Source organism: Nyctereutes procyonoides, unplaced genomic scaffold (genome assembly GCF_905146905.1).
Source record: "Nyctereutes procyonoides isolate TBG_1078 unplaced genomic scaffold, NYPRO_anot_genome, whole genome shotgun sequence".
NCBI lineage: Eukaryota > Metazoa > Chordata > Mammalia > Carnivora > Canidae > Nyctereutes > Nyctereutes procyonoides.
This window is the reverse complement of record NW_026575030.1, coordinates 21,473,544-21,492,366: the sequence shown is the minus strand read 5'-3', so window position 1 is coordinate 21,492,366 and position 18,823 is coordinate 21,473,544. Positions and strand designations below refer to the sequence as shown.

The window sequence follows — 18,823 nt, the reverse complement described above, 5'->3', positions numbered from 1 at the left end:
CGGGAGGGGAGTTCTTGAACCTGTGTGCCCAGCAGAATCCCCTGCAGACTAGAAAGACAGGCCACGGGGCCCGGCCAGCGGTGCCGACTGGCCTGGTCTGGGGTGGGGCTCCCCTGGTGCTTCTAATGTATGGGCAGGGTTGATAAGCCGGGGGACAGAGGCTGGGACCAGAGGCTGCGGTCACCAGCGCTTCCAGGAAGACTCTGTTCTCTCTGCTGGACCAGGGAGGGCTGGGGACCGAGGCCTGGGGTCTCTCTGGGCGGCAGCTGCTGCCTCTGTGAGACGGAGGGGAGAGCCCCGGCCCAGCCTTCCTGACGGGGTCGTGTGTGAGGGTTGCATGGGGTGAGGGTGACAAAGCCCCCAGCACGGCATCGCCCACCTGACCGCCCCACAGGTAAGATGCCCATGCCAGGGCCCCACGGACCACAGCCCCCAGGCGTGGAGCCTTCCCCTAGCACATCTGCGGCCAGAGAGGAAACACTGAGCCAGCTGCCCGGGGCTCAGCTCCGGCCCCGCCGCCGCAGAGGCCACAGCACAATCAGCCGGAATCACGACTCCACACAGAGGCCACCCTGGGCACTGCAGGGCCCGCGGAGTGCCAGCAAGGCTGGACGCCCTCCTGCCGGGGCAGGGCCTGGGGCGGGGGGCACCGGCCACGGCTCCGCAGCAGGACCACCGGGCGGGCAGGTGCTGGGGCGGGCGCACTGCGGGGGCGCCACCTTGGCCCGCGGGGCCGTCTTTCACGCCGCGTGCTCGGTCCTGCACAGGGGTCTCCTGCCACCTGCCACGGGCAGGCAACTGCGTCCTGGGGGACCCGGCCTCGTGGCCTGGAGCCACACGTGCGGGCTGCTAGAGCTCCGAGGAGTGGCACAACACGCAGCGTCCCCACCTCCTGACGGGCCACCAGAGTCCTCGGGCAGAGGGGCCCCGTCCCACGTCACCTGCTGGCACCAGCCGCCTTCTGTCCGGGGGGAGCCCGCCGTGTGACTAGGGACCAGCCAAAACCGCCTCTTCTGTGAAGCAGGCTCCCCTGCAGAGGTGCGGTGCGGCCGGCTCCACAGTCAGCACACTCCCCACACGCCGCACCCCAGCCAGCCTCCGGCCTCCAGCCTCTGGCCTCCAGCCTCTACCCTCTGGCCTCCAGCTTCCAGCCTCCAGCCTCTGGCCTCCAGCCTCCAGCTTCCACCCTCCAGCCTCTGGCCTCCAGCTTCCAGCCTCCGGCCTCTGGCCTCCAGCCTCTGGCCTCTGGCCTCCAGCCTCTGGCCTCCGGCCTCCAGCCTCTACCCTCTGGCCTCCAGCCTCTGGCCTCCGGCCTCCAGCCTCCAGCTCCCAGCCTCCAGCTCCCAGCCTCCAGCCTCCGGGCCTGAGCTCTGGGCCCCACAGCTCTCCGCCTCCACCTCCTCCTCCTCGGCTCACCCGGACTCTCCTGAATTCTTCCCTGACCTCTCCCTCGCCCCGACACCCCCTCCCTGCTGCTCGATGTCACCCAGCTCCCAAGGGCCTGCCGCCACCACCAGCTCACGTGGGCCAGGGCCCTTTCCTCCGCCCCACGCACACACTTCAAGTCTTTCTTCTGCCCCTTCGGCTGCACCCCCAGGAGCACTGAGGCATCGCTGCTTTCCTGAGTCACCCAAACAGCCTCTCAAACAAGTTTCCCGCCTCCATTCTTCATCCCTGTCTCAAGCCGATGACTTCTCCATGTGGCCACAGCAATTTTTCTAAAATGTAAAACCGGATGTCCTGCCTCCCTGCCCCACGATGATGCCCAAGCGCCGTGTGCCACAGCCCAGGTTTTCGGGAACCGGCCTCCCCTGCTCTTCGTCCCTCCTCACACTCCAGGCCCTCTCTCATCTTCCCAAGCACAGCAGGCTCTTGGGTCTTCGCATAAACGGCCACATATGCCCCTTCCCCTCTTCCTCTGGCTAAATCCTGTAGTCCCTTAGCACTCGGAGCTCGGAGGTTACCCACTCTGACTCAGGCTGGATCGGGACACCCCCCGGACCCTTGTCACAGAACTTGTCGCTGCTCAGTAACTGTGTGCCCGTCTGGGTGTTGAAATGAAAGAAACGGTGTGGCACGGCCTAAAGTGAACAAATCTCAAAAATACGGTGAGTGAAACAAGCAAATTGCAAGATAAATAATTCATCCACTATTTAAATATTTATCGAGGGAAGCGGTCCATGCAGTGTGACAAGATGTACGTAAAACTTTCAAACACTAGGGGCGCCTGGGTGGCACAGTCCCTTAAGCATCAGATTCTTGGTTTCCGCTCAGATCATGATCTCAGAGTCAAGAGATCGAGCCCCATGTCGGGCTCCGTGCTCAGCGCAGAGTCTGCTTGAGACTCTCTCTTCCTTTCCCTCTGTCGCACTACCCAACCCCCCCCCCCCAAATAAGTGAATCTTAAAAAGAAAAACTTTCAAACACTAAACGATAATAGAGATCAACTGTAGTATCTACATATGTTAGAAAAAGAAAAACACAGGAGAAGGACAATATCAGCCTCAGAACAATGGTTCTCTGGGGGAGAAAAGAGAATGGAGAGGAAAGTACAGCTTAAACTGTATCTTCAACGCTTTATACATTCTTATTCTTAAGAGAGTTCAGAGGCAAAACTGGCAAAATATCATCCATTACATTTGGGGGATGGATAGATGAGAATCTATTATGTTATTTCGTGTATATCTGAACTATTTCATCAGTACATTATTCAAACTTTTAATGAGGAACCAGAGTCTCCAATGCCCTCGTTAACACCCCTCCCTGAGCTCCCCGCCGTGGCTGCCCGCCCCAACCAACCTCCACGGGCCTGGAGGCCACATCACACAAACAGAAATGCAAAATGTGTAAACATTTTTATCCTCACTTTGGAAACCAAGGCTCAGGACACGTAACCTTGCTCAAGACCAACAGAAGCTCCCAGATTTCAGACATAACTGCATGCACAATTCCTGCTATTTCATCCAAGAGAGCATGCAGGTCAAACAGAGCATGGTGGAGAGAATTCCAGAAGTAGGAGCAGAGCTTCATTCATATGCAATTATGGCCCAATGAGTGGATACGTTTCTGGGAAGAAGAGGGTTTAGGAAGGTACAGAGTTGGTGATACAACCAAACGAAGTAACCTGGGGCCAGCCTGTGAAACTTAGTGAATGCAAACCTCCTGGGTTTGAACTCCATCCTATAGTCAATAGAAAGCTGGATCCCTGAGTGGCGCAGTGGTTTAGTGCCTGCCTTTGGCCCAGGGCGCGATCCTGGAGACCCGGAATCGAATCCCACGTCGGGCTCCCTGCATGGAGCCTGCTTCTCCCTCTGCCTGTGTCTCTGCCTCTCTCTCTCTCTCTCTCTCTCTCTCTCTGACTATCATAAATAAATTTAAAAAAAAAAAAAGAAAGCTGCTGGATAGTAGCAGAAGCAAAGCACTGTTTTAGGAAAAGTAATCTAGCTTCAGTGTATAGGAGGGTGAGCTCCCTGCCCATAGGAGATGGGTAGAGTCAACCAAAGGGAAGCTCCTGGAAGGATAAATTCAGATTTGGAAATCACCTAAGTGCCCCACATAAGAAATGGCATCTAGGGTGAGAGCTGGAGGTTTAAAAAGGATAGGAGTGCTTAAGCTACAAGAGAAAAGTTCACTCCAAGCTTTCCAGATTTGGAGAAATGGTGTAGACATTTGGGAGATAAACTAGTTATTTGCTTAATCAGCTTTTTTTTTTTTTTGGCCAGGCTAGGGAGGTGAGAAAAAGGTAAATAGAGTGAGGAGGAAGAAATGCAGGGCTTCAGCTTTGTTTGCGTTAATTCAAGATGATGCTCAGACATCCAGGGAGAGATCGAATGGCAGTTGGCGACACGGGAGCTAAGTCCAAGAGAGCTGGAGAGGCAGATGAGAGCCACCTGAGCAGCAGAAGCACCAGAAGGATCTCTCTGAAGAAGGGAGCACAGAGAAAAGTGGCGCCGACAACTGACCTTTGGTCCCCTGCCTGCAACCAGGGACAAGAAGGCTAAGAAGAGAGCCAAGGCAGCATGTGTCAGAGCAGAAATGCGAAGAGCCTGGTTCAAATCAGCACAGGTGGCTGCCGCAGATGAAGGCTTGTGTCTCCCTCACCCCTCGAATTCATATATTGAACCCTAATACCCAGGGTGCAATGGTATCTGGAGGTGGGTCTTTGGTGGGTGATTAGGTCATGAGGGTGGGGCCTTCTGGAATGGGATTAGTGCCCTCACAAAGGAAGCCGCAGAGAGCTTCCTTGCCCTCCCACCATGTGAGGACACAGTGAAAAGACAGCCTTCTACACACCAAGAAGTGGGCCACTGCAGACACTAAACCTGCCAGTGACTTGACCCTGGCCTTCCAGCCTCCAGAACTGTAAGAAATAAACGTCTGTTGTTTACAAGCCACCCAGTCTAGGGTACTCTGTTGTAGCAGCCTGAATGGATCGACACAGCGGTCAGCGGCGCAAAGGGGGTCAAAAATGAGGAATGAGCAAAGTTCTGGCTTCAAAGACCAAGAAGTCAGGAGGACCTCAGCTACGGCAATTTCGGCAGATGGCAGAGTCAGGCCTCCTTGATCCTTGATCTTTTTATAGCAGCCAGCACAAGGCAGAACCAGATCCCACCTGCTAGACTAGCCCCAGAAGAAGCCATGCCTGCCCCTGCTGTGCACTGTCCAGGAGCCACCTCTCACAGGGCGCAGAGACCCGGGGCAGAGCAGAGCGTGCCAGCCCGCGGGCCAGAGGAGACTACGGACCCATGCTAAGCAATAGTCTTCCTAGATAACCACAGAGTTAAGCTTGGAGATGCAGAATTTCATTTTTAAATGCAGAACATAGAATTAAAATGTGCCACATGTCACTTTATTTTCTAAAATGTATTTTATCTATATTTGCCTGACTTCTAACGGCAATAAAATCATTTTGGCATGACACACATCTTACATAAATGAAAATATAATCCAACAAAATGGCATTTTAGGAGCTTTAAGCCAAACAAATGTTTGAGACAGCCTTGTTTAAATTAAGTTGCTGTGCTATTCAGTTTTTCACAGTAATGTCGCTGTGTCTCCAGGGAGCTTTGTGCAATGATGCCGTTTTGGAAGAGAGGAGGGGAGTGGGGAGAGGAAGAGGGGCCTGCGTGTGCAGGCCTGGGAGACGGGAGGTCAGGGAATGGAGGCGAGGAGGAAGATCCACTGTCACGGGCAGTTTGGAGACGAATTGAGAGGCACGACATAGTGGCTTGGGATGGAAGGAGGAGCTATGCCCTTGGGGTTTGAGTGGAGGGAAGGATGCGCCAGGCGAAAGTCTGCACCCTGTGAGACCCACAGCCCCTTCCCTCCTCCTACCTCTGCCCTGCTCCCAGCACTGCGGCAGCCAGGCATTCCCACGGCTGGAGACTGGAGACTTCTCTGTAGGACGCTACCTGCACCAGAGGAAAGACTTAGAGAAACCAGCAGTGGGGAGTCTCAGGTGGAATAGCCCAGTGTGCCACGCGATCATCCCACAGTGACGCCTCCCACTATAGATAGCCCCCACCTCCTCTGCGCACAGAGCCCCCATCGGCTGACTGGTGCCTCCTCATTAAACATGAATGGACAGCCCAGGACTACCAGACACTGAAGAAAGCTTGCAGTAATTACCATGGAGAACAAAACAAGATAACAGAAACAAAGAAACATGGGGGAAAACAGGTAATGTAGAGAGAAGAAAATTTTGCAAAAAAAATAAAACTCCTATAATCAGAATAACACTGAAAGAATCAAAAGGAGATATTACACTCATGAAACAAGAACAGGCGATGGGGCAGCCCCGGTGGCTCAGTGGTTTAGCACCACCTTCGGTCCAGGGTGTGATCCTGGAGACCTGGGATCGAGTCCCATGTCAGGCTCCCTGACATTTATAAATGAATAAATAAAATCTAAATAAATAAATAAATAAATAAATAAATAAATAAATAAAATTAAGAACAGGCGATGATTCTGTTGTTGCTGTTGTTAAATATTTTATTTATTTATTCATGAGACACAGAGAGAGAGAGAGAGAGAGAGACACAGGCAGAGGGAGAAGCAGGCTGCATGCAGGGAGCCCGATGTGGGACTCGATCCCAGGACTCCAGGGTCATGCGCTGGGCTGAAGGGAGACGCTCAACTGCTGAGCCCCCCAGGGCACCCCAATGATTTTGAAACTGACAATCAGAGAACAGGAAAAGAGCTCTTGGAAATTAAGGCTAGTCAAAACGAGAAATTCAGTATATTGGAAATACAGCTAAGGAACTCTGCCATAAAGTAGGGATGGAAAAAAAAGAAATAAACTAGAGAGGAGAGAAGATTAAAATAATAGTAAATAATAGGAGGTTCAAGCCAGGAATTCTAACATCCAAGTAATCAGAATTTGAGGAAAAAAATAGAATTTTTTAAAACAGAGAGAAAACAAAGGGGAAAAAATTGTCAAAGAAGTAATTGAAAATTCCAGATTGAAGGTGTCCCAGGTCAATGAATAGTAATTTTCATTATGAAATGTTAGAACCTCAAGGGAAAAGGGAAGATCCTAATGCACTTGAAGAAGAGAGAGGGAGAGCGCGAGCTCACCCGGAGTAGAAATCAAGTAGCACCAAACTCCTGGATTCCACCAAATGCCAGAAGGTAGAGCAGTGATTTCAAAATTCTAAGGGAAATGATTTTCAGCCTAGATTTTTATATCTCCTACTAATTGCACTTGGAAGTGAAAAGGGGACATTTTCCCTCAGAGACAGAAGAGGATAATCTGGGACCCAGAGAGTAGGGACAACACCTGGGAGCAGTGGGGGCAAGTATGAACACAATGGCTGTGGGCCTGTCCTGGGATCATCCACCCAGAAGGGAGGTGAGGATGGGGTCTCCAAGAGATAACGTGACACAGGGAGAATTGGGGAAAATATCCATACATATGTAAAAGCTCTATGGATATTTTTTAAGGGTGATTTTTATTTCTATTTTTTCATCTTTTTAAAGACTTTATTGGGATCCCTGGGTGGCACAGCAGTTTGGCGCCTGCCTTTGGCCCAGGGTGCGATCCTGGAGACCCGGGATCGAATCCCACGTCGAGCTCCCGGTGCATGGAGCCTGCTTCTCCTTCTGCCTGTGTCTCTGCCTCTCTCTCTCTCTCTCTCTCTCTCTCTCTCTGTGTGTGTGTGTGTGTGTGACTGTCATAAATAAATAAAAAAAATAAAAATAAATAAATAGAAAATAAATAAATAATAAATAAATAAATAAATAAATAAATAAATAAATAAATAAATAAAAATAAAGACTTTATTTATTTCAGAGAGAGAGGAAGAAGGAGCCAGGGAGTGGAGGGAGAGGTAGAAGCAGGCTCCCCATGGAGAGCCGAGAGCGGAGAGCCCAACATGGGGCTTGATCCCAGGACCCCAGGATCACAACCAAAGGAACCGATTGAGCCACACAGGTGCCTCTACTGGTGATTTTTAAAAATTAGAAAACAAAGCAAATGAAAAGAAAAAAAATGAATGTAGTGGATTGAATGGTAGGCCCCAAAAAGATATGTCCACACAGGGACGCCTGGGTGCTTCAGCGGCTGAGCATCTCCCTTCGGCTCAGGGTGTGATCCCAGAGTGCCAGGATCGAGTCCCACATCGGGCTCCTGCATGGAGCCTGCTTCTCCCTCTGCCTGTGTCTCTGCCTGTCTCTTTCTGTGTCTCTCATGAATAAATAAATGAAATCTTTAAAAAAAAAAAAAAGACATCCATACACTAACTGTAGAGAACTGTGAGTATGGCCTTGTTTGGAGAAAAGATCTTTGCAGATGTAATTAAGTGAAGGATCTCAAGATGGGATCATCCTAAATTATCTAAATTGGGCCTCTTTCCCATGACAAGCTGTCCTCATGAGGTACTCATGGATGAGAGGCAAGAGGGGGAGAAGGCCATGCGACCACAGAAGCAGAATGAGAGCAATGTGGCTGTGAGCCAAGGAACACCTGAAGCTCCCAGGAGCTAGAGGACACAAGGAAGGATTCTCCTCGAGAGCCTTGGGAGGGAGCATGGCCCTGCCAACACCTTGCTCTCCTACTTGTGGCTTCCAGAACTGTGAACTGATACATTTCTGTGATTTTAAGCCACTCAGTTTGTGGTGATTTATTAAGGCAGCCCCAGGAAACTAATACACAGAGTAAGCTTAATTTCAGGAAAAGCTGAAAGATATACAAAAAAGAAAGTAATCAGAATATGCAATTTGGCTCCAAAATGAGTATCTTCATGTATACGTATTACCTTAATTACACACAAAAATTAATTTTAAAAGAACAAATGACAGAAAACATTTTTCAACATATACAACAAACACTAATAAAAGCTAAACAAATATTTGTTTAATTTTGAATTAGCTGTTAAGGTAGAAGAATTATAAATCATGAAAAAGGAAGATAGCATAAAGGAAAAATAGGGAAAGATAATAAATAATTCAAAGAAAAATAAATATAAGTGGTGATAAAAATATGAGTAAAATAATTCTCATTAATGATTTAGGAAAAGAAAAACAATTTTTTTAAAAAGAGCACAGGGCAGCCCAGGTGGCTCAGCAGTTTAGTGCTGCCTTCAGCCCAGGGCCTGGTCCTGGGGACCCAGGATCGAGTCCCACATTGGGCTCCCTGCATGGAGCCTGCTTCCCCTTCTGCCTGTGTCTCTGCCTCTGTCTCTCTCTGTGCCTCTCATGAATAAATAAATAAAATCTTAAAAAAAATAAAAAATAAATAAAAAATAAAAAGGAGCACAATTTTTTCCCATCACTTGGCAGAAATTTAAAAGACTGAACATATCCAATATTGTTCAGGGTAGGGGAATCAATGACTCTTATCTACTGTTAGTGGGAGTTCAGAACGGAACAACCTTATCAGAAAGCAGTTTGGTAGAACTAGCAAAATGTAAAATGTGCTTGACCTTTGTCCTATTAATTCTGTTTATAAGCCTTGATCCTATAGAAATATGCTTTAAGTTTTGTACAAGGATATTCATGTCAGCAACATTTCTAATAGCAACAAACTGGGGGAGAAAATGAAATAGCCATCAAAAAATTAATGTTTAGGGCAGCCCTGGTGGCTCAGCGGTTTAGCGCCGCTTTCAGTCCAGGGCCTGGTCCTGGGGACCCAGGATCGAGTCCCACGTCGGGCTCCCTGCATGGAGCCTGCTTCTCCCTCTGCCTGTGTCTCTGCCTCTTTCTCTCTCTCTCTGTGTCTCTCATGAATGAATGAATGAATGAATGAATAAATAAATAAATAAATAAATAAATAAATAAAACTTAAAAAAAAGCCTTTCCTTTAAAAAAATTAATGTTTAAATATAAATTATTTTAGATTTGTAATATGGAACACTATGTGGTATCAATAATGAATGAAGGAGTCTTAAATGTACTGATATCCCAGGATATCCATGATATGTTATTGAGTGAAAGAGGAAGAAGAACAAAACAATAGAATCTAATTCCATTTTTACAAAGAACTATGAGGTGTTTATGCACATGCATGTGTACTTGTGTATATGTAGAAAATAGACTGGAAAGATATTTACCAAAAACTCCCTCTGGAGAGTAGAAGCAGGAGAAGAGAGTAAGGGAGGGCACTTTCACCTTTTATTTTATATTTCAATATTTTTCTAATTCCTATGATACAGGACATTTTGCCTCTGAAATAAAGGAGAAATATAATTTCATTTAAGTGTCCGAAAAAAAATTTTTTTTTCTGATTTTAAAATTAACTGTTGTGGCTTAAAATGTGTCTTCAAATTCTTTGTCACTTCTCCACTCAAATTGTGGAAACTAATTTCCCACCCTTTGAATGAGGGCCGGACTAAGTGACTCACTTCTAACAAAGAGATTGTGGCGGAAGCGTGGCTATGTGACTTCTGAAGCTAGATCATGTGAAGGAAAGAGTGACTGCTCTCTCTGATTGTTTGCTCTCAGGGAGGCCAGCCACTGCATGCCTTGGGGACACGGGAAAGGACCATGCGGAGAGGGATGGAGGCCTCCCGCCAACAATCAACCCTGACTTGCCAGCCAGCTCCTCCGGCCCCAATCCAGCCTTCAGATGGCTGTAGCCCCTGCTGACATCTGACTGAACCTCATGAGAAACCCAGCACCACGACTGCCAGCCACACTGTACCTAAATTTCTGGCCTACAGAGAAGGCAAGAAATGAAACATATTTATTGTTGCCTTGTGCCACCAAATTTTGGGGTGATCTGCTCAATAGCAGGAGATACTAATGCCTGTACCAACTTCCCTGGGGAGGGTGAAGCGTGAAAATGAAGTAAAAGAGGAAACTTTTGTTTTCTTACTTTTCACATTTTTACTTTGTACATTCTAGGCCTGTCTAGATTTTTTTTTTAGACTTTTATATTTAAATAAAGGCTTAGAAATAAAGTGAGGCTTAAATGTATTTTTAAAACATTCTTTTCCTGGGGCACCTGGGTGGCTCAGTGGTTGAGCATCTGTCTTGAGCTCAGGGTGTGATCTTGGGGTCCTGGGATTGAGTCTCGCATCGGGCTCCCTGTGGGGAGCCTGATTCTCCCTCTGCCTGGATCTCTGCCTCTCTCTGTGTGTCTCTCATGAGTAAATAAATAAAATATTTTTTAAAAATTTTTTAAAATTCTTTCCCTGATTTTTAAAAGTAACACTAATGAGAAAGGACAAAGCTGCAGGCCTGACACTACCCAACCTCAGCACTCACTAGAAAGTGGTGATAACCGAGACCAACAGAGTGCTAGAGCAGAACAGGGAGCCCAGAAATAGACACAAGTACAGTCAACAGATCTCTGACAGAGGAGCAAAGGCAATGAATACACTCTTTTCAACAAATGCTGCAACAACAGGACAACCACATGCAAAAACAAATCTAGACACTGACCTTACGCCCTTCACAAAAAGGGACTCAAAATGGATCACAGACTTAAATGAAAAACACAAAACTATAAAACATTTGGAGATAACATAGGAGAAAACCTACATGACCTTGGGTTTAATAATGAGTGTTTTAGGTACAACACCAAAAGCACAATCCAGGAAAGAACAATATTGATGTTAGACTTCATTGTAATTAAAAACTTCTGCTCTGCAAAAGATACTATTAAAAGAGTAGAAGGACAAGCCACAGACTGGAAGACAATACTTGCAAGACCTATATGCCATAAAGGGCTGTGTCCAAAATACACAAAGAATTCTTAAAACTCAGCGATAAGAAAACAACTAGGTTAAAAAATGGTCAAAAGACCTAAACAGACACTTCACCAAAGATGATCTACAGATGTCAAATAAGCATATGGAAACATGCTTACCGTCACATGTGATCACTGAATTGCAAATTAAAATGAGCTCCTACTCTTAGAGATACGTATCAGAGTGGCTAGCATCCAAAACACTGACAACGGCAAACGCTGGAGAGGTCGCGGACCAACAGGAACTCTCATTAGTTGCTGGTGGGAATATAACGCGGCCACTCTGGAAGGCAGTTTGGCAGCTTCTTAGAGAATTTATTCAAATGGGTTAAAAAGTTCTATCTTGGGGGGATCCCTGGGTGGCGCAGTGGTTTGGCGCCTGCCTTTGGCCCAGGGCGCGATCCTGGAGGCCCGGGATCGAGTCCCACGTCAGGCTCCCGGTGCATGGAGCCTGCTTCTCCCTCTGCCTGTGTCTCTGCCTCTCTCTCTCTCTCACTGTGTGCCTATCATAAATAAATAAAAATTAAAAAAAAAACGTTCTATCTTGGGCAGCCCGGGTGGCTCAGCAGTTTAGCGCCGCCTTCAGCCCAAGGCCTGATCCTGGAGACACGGGATCGAGTCCCACCTCGGGCTCCCTGCATGGAGCCTGCTTCTCCCTCTGCCTGTGTCTCTGCCTCTCTCTCTCTCTCTCTGTGTGTGTGTGTCTCTCATGAATAAATAAATAAATAAAATCTTTTGTAAAAATGTTATATCTTTGGGACTCCTGGGTGGCTCAGTTGGTTAAGTGTCTGCCTTTGGCTTAGGTCATGATCCCAGGGTCTTGGGACGAGTCCCGCATCAGGCTCTCTGCTCAGTGGGAGCCTGCTTCCCCCTCTGCCTGCCATTCCCCCTGCTTGTGCTCTCTCTCTCTGACAAATAAAATCTTTTTTAAAAAAGTTATATCTTGGATAGCCCGGGTGGCTCAACGGTTAGCACCGCCTTCAGCCCAGGGCGTGATCCTGGAGGCCCGGGATCGAGTCCCATGTCGGGCTCCGTGCATGGAGCCTGCTTCTCCCTCTGCCTGTGTCTCTGCCTCTCTCTCTCCCTCTCTCTGTGTCTCTCATGAATAAATAAATAAAATCTTTAAAAACAAAGTTATATCTTCACAAAACCTACACACAAATGTTTACAGAAGTTTAATTCATAATTGCCAAAAACTAGAAGCAACCAAAATGTCCTTTAATTAGGTGAATGAATTAAAAAAAACTGAGTTACATTACACAATAAAATATTACTCAGTGATAAAAAGAAATGAGCTATCAAGTCACCAAAAGGCACAGAGAAAACGTCAATGCATATTGCTTAGGGGAAGAGGTGAGTCTGAAAAGGCTTATATACCGTCCGATTCTGGAACTATGATGTTCCAGAGAAGGCTAAACATGAGAAGAACAAGATCAGTGATTGTCAAGAGTTCAAGGGCTGGAGGGGAAGAGGTGTGAATAAAGGGGAGCACAGGAATTTCTGACGCATTATTCTCTATGACACTATAATGGTGGATACACATCATTATCATTTGCAAGAGCTCATACAACTGCACAACACGATGGGTGGTGAATCCCAATCTAAACCATGGACTTCAGGTAATAATAAGGTATCAATACTGGTTCATCACTTGTAACGAACCTGCTGCAGAAATGTGAGACACTGATGGAGTGGGGAGAGACATGGGAACCTCAGTATCATCCGCTCAGTTTCCTAGAAACCTAAAACTGCTCTACAAAATACAGTCTATTAATCTTTTAAGCAGCACTAATCAATTGATGGGAAAGTAGAAATAAAATAATATAGCCACCCATAGTCTCAGCAGAGAGACCCTCACTGTTGACACTTGGGCATAGTGACTTCCGGTCCTTTTTCCAGTCTTTTTTTCCAACATCTATGTCCGTGCCATTTTTTCCAAAGAGCTGAAATCATTCTGCTAAATCCATTCTGAAGGTTTATGGTCTAGTTTTAGTTTGGATTTTTAACTGCAAAGAAAGTAGCACATATAAAACATCAGTGATACCAAAAACAGATCTGAGAGGGGCCAGTTGCCATGGAAATGATTGAAAATAAATTTCACTTCACACTACACCCTGCTAATGTACTGACCAGAAAGAAGGAGAAATATTTGGAGTAACAGACAGGCAGCCAAGATAGCTTCTAATCGAGAAGAAGGAAAACACATGAACCTAGTGAGGTATCGCCCCGCAATTTCATTAATTATGCTGTCTCAGCAACCACCCCCACGGAGGGAGAGAGCACCCAGGAACGGGGGACGGGAGTAGACTCCCTGCTTCCCCCGACAGTTTGACAGCCAAACAGCCAGCAGGTCTCCCTCCGATGTGGGCTTGTCTCTGCAGTTGGTGCAAGGCCAGGAAACACATCACTCCTCCCCTCCAGTGGAGATGCTCCAAATGTTTAGCAAGCTGCAAGGCCCAGGCGCCAAGTGGTTGTTTGGACGCTGTATGGACGGGCCCTTAGCACTGGAGTCGGTCCTGGGGGCACCCCCTCCTACACCATGGGTCAACCCTTTAGATGCTGCGTCCCGCGCAGTCTGGGAGTTCTGGGGGACGGTCTCAGGACGCCAGAGTTTAGGGGGTGCTCAGGGAGCTCAGAGGAGTGACTTCTCCAATAGAAGACTTTTAACATATGCGAGTCTAAGGAGGCCGGAGTAGCGCGAACCAACTGAACCCTGAACTTTCTGCAACTGGTGTTTCTATGAAAGACACGAGTGTTTAGAACCCATGTCAGGGGCAGCCCTGGTGGGAGAGAGCAGAGCCACTGGCTCAGTCGGACGGCCGGGCACGGCTCCCTGCCCCGGAAACAGCCCCGCCGCACAGCTGGCCAGATGCAGCCTCCTCCCCAGCCCTCCGTGGTCACCGTGAATGACACAACCACCCCCCTCCCTGGTTTCCTCTGTAAAATGGGTATAAGCGTGCTTCTCTCACGGGGTTATGATAAGGACCACATTAGGGAAGTCGCCTGCGGGGCTCAGCAGAAGGCCTGGCACAGAGCAAGCGCTCCCACGGCCGGGGGTGCTTGTGCTGCAGTTCTTTTTCTTTGCTAGCACAGACGATGTCCTCATTTCCCTTTCCCCATCCGGATTCCAGTGTGGACGCCGGGCCACCGTTGCCGTAAGAAGCCAAGGTCCCCGAAATGTGAAGTATCAGCCCGTGATCTCTTCCCTGGGGCGCCCTTGGAACAGCCACGAACTCCGTACTCCGGAGGGGAGCAAAGCTACCAGTTACGAACGCTCTGGGGAACAGCATCCCATCCGACAGCACAAAGATTTAGGATTAGGGTTGCCAAGCATCCTCCAGGCCCAGGAGGACCCAGAGTTACGCACTGGTCCTCTCGTTACCGACCGAAGACGCCTTTTGCAAATGGTGCACAGCGTACCTGCTGTTTATGCTCCTCCTTTAAGCTCAGTTAATGGGTCCATGTTTTCCTTTGAAAAAAATTTACTACAAAGAAAACTAGAGCTGGGGATCCCTGGGTGGCGCAGCGGTTTGGCGCCTGCCTTTGGCCCAGGGCGCGATCCTGGAGACCCGGGATCGAATCCCACGTCGGGCTCCCGGTGCATGGAGCCTGCTTCTCCCTCTGCCTGTGTCTCTGCCTCTCTCTCTCTCTCTCTCTGTGACTATCATAAATAAATAAAAATTAATAAAAAAAATTTAAAAAAAAAAGAAAACTAGAGCTAATCAACCTAAATCCGTCCCCATCTCCCACAGATGACAATGGTTAACATTTGTTATATTTGCAGCCTATTTTAAAAAAAGAAATAAAATCTGACATGCAAAATTAGCATCTATTTCCTTCCGTACTTTCACACCTATGTCCTACCACTCTCCCAGTCACCGTTACAAATTTAATCTATATCCAGTGTGGTTCTACTTTATCCTTTGTTTGAGCTAAATATTCCTGGTAGCTGGTTGTTTGTTTGTTTGTTTGTTTTTTTTTAAACAGAAAATAAGGGCCCCTGGGTGGCTCAGTCGATTAAGCATCTGCCTTTGGCTCTGGTCATGATCCCAGGTTCCAGGGACTGAGCCCTGCTCCGTGGGAGCCCTGCTCCCCTACTATTTGCTCAGTGAGGAGTCTGCTCCTCCCTCTCCCCCTGCTTCTCCCCTCTGCTCATGCTCTGTCTCTCTCTGTCAAACAAATAAACCTAAAAAAAGAAAAGAGGAAACATGGAAAATGTGCTAAGTGAAAACGCCTCTGTGAGGAGGGGCTTTCAGGCCTCTGCAGCCAGGACACGCCCACTCACCTGCTCCAGGAATAGTGCACTCCTTGTAGGTGACACTTATTGACGGGTGGCCTTGCAAACTCACACCTTGTAACAGCTGGAAAGCTGTGCAGACCCCTAGAAGGCCATCTACTGAACTCCAAAAGGCTCACCTGGGTCCAGGTGCGTGAAAGAGCCCACCACGAAGTCCAGCGTGGACACAGCCAGCAGGAAGAGCAGCAGCAGCTGGAGGCGGATTATCCATTTGACACCTGCTAGGTTAATCCCCAGCAAGGCCAGAAGCACCACGACTGAAATTCCTCGCACTGCCCAGATACTCCTGAGGCTCAGCAAGTCAGAGATGGACTCAGCGAAGCCGGTGATGTACATGGCCCCTGCAACACACTAACACACCATTCGAGATGAAGGAGTTGGCAAGAGAACAGAGCGTCAGGGACCCACTGGCCACGGCCGCCCGCCGTGGGGGGCCCCCCCTCAGCCCTGTCAGGGCTCAGCACTGGGAGCCACCAGGGGAGGTCAGGGAGCCCTTCCTGCCCACGACCCCTGCCTCAGGCCCCATTTCTTCTTATCTACTTCACCACAACCATCCTGAGGGGGGCACGAACGCCAGTTAGTGGTAACTAAGATGAGAAGATCACGGGAAGAAGGAGATGGGACCCTGGGCCTCATGGCACTCTGAACCTCTCTGTCCGAGTTATTCAAGAGCTAAACACAGACCGGGCGCCTGGGGGGCTCAGTTGGTTAAACGTCTGCCTTCAACTCAGGTCATGATCTCAGGGTCCTGGGATTGAGCCCCACGTAGGGCTCCCTGCTCAATGGGGAGTCTACTTCTCTCTCTCCCTCTGCTCCTCCCCTCGTTCATGCTCTCTCTCTCTCAAATGAATAAACAAAATCTTTTTTTTTTTTTTTAAAAAGAGCTAAACATAGAACAGAAGCACATAGCAGGTCCTGTCTCGGGGCCTTAGAAAAGCACTGAAGCAAATCCCCAGTTTTTGTCCATTTCTTTGTAGGTCACTATTTTTTTTTTAATTACCTAAAATTTAGAATAAGAAAAAAAAGTGGGGGCAGCCCCGGTGGTGCAGTGGTTTAGCGCCGCCTGCAGCCCGGGGTGTGATCCTGGAGACCCGGGATCGAGTCCTACATCGGGCTTCCTGTGGGAAGCCTGCTTCTCCCTCTGCCTGTGTCTCTGCCTCTCTCTTCGCTCTCTCTGAATGAATGAATAAATAAATCTTAAAAAAAAAAAGTGGGCAGCACATCCTTTAAATGTCATCTTGAATAAAGGCTACCCAAGGACTATCTAGGTGAATGTACTCAGTTCTACTCATTGTTTATTGATTAAATGTGTTAAGTGCCCCAGACTTTGTGAAGTTACTGTCAATTTATAGATTTCTTTCCAGCAGAGATGCATAATAACTTCTGTCCAGTGGAACAAATAACCCAAAAGATTCAGGTTTGCTGTCCTGTAGGACATTAACCAGTTTTGTTCGGCAATCCTATCCTGACATTTATTTATGAAACTGCTTAACCAGGAACTAGGTAATCAATACCTAGTTCCTCAACTGCTCTTTAACATCTTACTGGCTCCTCCTCCATTAATTAGTAAGTTAAATAAAATCTTTGGCACATGTATATATTTGCCTGAAAGTCATGATTTTACCTTTTTAAAAATATTTAAAACTCAATTTCAAATAAATATTTGAAAATAACAGCAACCTCACTCTCCGTAATTCCTCAGCCACCTTCTTTCCATCAGCTTCCATCCTCCCCCTCCCCCCACTCAGGCCAGTGGGTAAGGGGCATCACTGCACTCTGCTGCCCATTGTTCTCTCAGGGAACAAATTCTGCTCTGGCCTCAGTCATATTCCTCCTTCTTCGTGAAGCCTTTCCTCATCCTCCTTTTCTGAATAAATAATATGCTACTACCAATACCATGCAATTAATCATCTTGTTCCATAATCTATTCTTATTTCATGCATATAAGTCTTTCCTCTGCCCCAAGCCATCAAGAATGCAAACATCCTAAAAACAAAAATTTCTATGCTGATTGCATTCTTCAAAGGCCCTGCATCTGCTAACTATATTGCAAGCATTCAATAAATACTTTCTGATATGTTGGCTGTATGAAAAGTGTTCTGTGGGGGGGCACCCGGGTGGCTCAGTGATTGAGCGTCTGCCTTCGGCTCAGGTCGTGATCCCAGGATCCTGGGATTGAGTCACATTGAGCTCCCCACGGGGAGCCTGCTTCTCCCTCTGCCTGTGTCTCTGCCTTTCTGTCTGTCTCTCATGAATAAATAAATAAAATCTTAAAAAAAAAAAAGAAAAAAGAAAAGAAAAAGTGTTCATCAGAGCAGACACCATTAATTTCCAGCTCCTTTAGGTAAAGACCAGAAGGGCAATGTAATTTCTGTATCAGAGACAAGCTCACTAGGGAGGCCCCATTCTTCAATGAGATTAGCTCATTTTGCTACTAGACATACCATCATTGTCAGTGTTCCCCAAACTCGCAGTAGGCATTTCTGACTATATTTGGGTGAGGAGGGGAAGCCCAATAAATGTAGGAGGAAGACAATCATCCCTGAGAGGGAGATGAGAGAGAGACATTTGCGATTTCCTGGCATTCATCTCACGACTCAAACTTACTCTTGACGAAATACCAAGAGAGCGTGCTGGTGATAACACACATAATAGTAGTACTTGCTTCGGAGGTTATTGCGAGGATTAAATGAGATAATTCATGTAAGGTCCTAGAAGAGTAATAGCCGGCTCATAGCTGAAGTTACAGAGATACTGGCTATTGGCATTATCATTCTTTTTTTCTTAATTTTTATTTATTTATGATAGTCACACATTGAGAGAGAGAGAGAGGCGGAGACATAGGCAGAGGGAGAAGCAGGCTCCATGCACCGGGAGCCCGATGTGGGATTCGATCCCAGGTCTCCAGGACCACGCCCTGGGCCAAAGGCAGGCGCTAAACCGCTGCGCCACCCAGGGATCCCGGCATTATCATTCTTACTCTACCGTTCCGAGCTACTGAAGAAGAGGAGACAGTAGTTAGCCATGAATTTCATGAAATATTTTGATCAGGGAACCTAGGCGGTACAGTCAGATGAGCAACCAACTCTTGGTTGCAGCTCAGGTCATGATCTCAGGAATGTGGGATCAAGTCCCACATCTTGGCTCTGCGCTCACCAGGGAGTCTGGCTGAGATTCTCCTTCTCTCTCTGTGCCTCCTACATTCTCTTTCTTTCTAAAATAAATAAATAAGTCTTAAAAATAATACCTCGTTAATGCTAACTACATGATGGTAAATGCCACCGAAAACTTGCAAAGTAAGTTGTAGGTAAGGATTCTTAAACCAAAGAGATCTACTT

At 47.5% G+C, this 18,823-nt stretch overlaps 1 protein-coding gene across 1 annotated transcript in view; it reads right to left on the bottom strand.

Moving 5' to 3' along the window:
* The window catches only part of SLC12A8 (solute carrier family 12 member 8), a 134,862-nt gene that overhangs the window by 82,559 nt on the left and 33,480 nt on the right, over positions 1-18,823 (bottom strand). Inside the window, exon 5 of the mRNA XM_055316244.1 lies at positions 15,605-15,836. Coding sequence (XP_055172219.1) covers positions 15,605-15,836 — 232 coding nt within the window. The remainder of the gene's footprint in view (positions 1-15,604; positions 15,837-18,823) is intronic.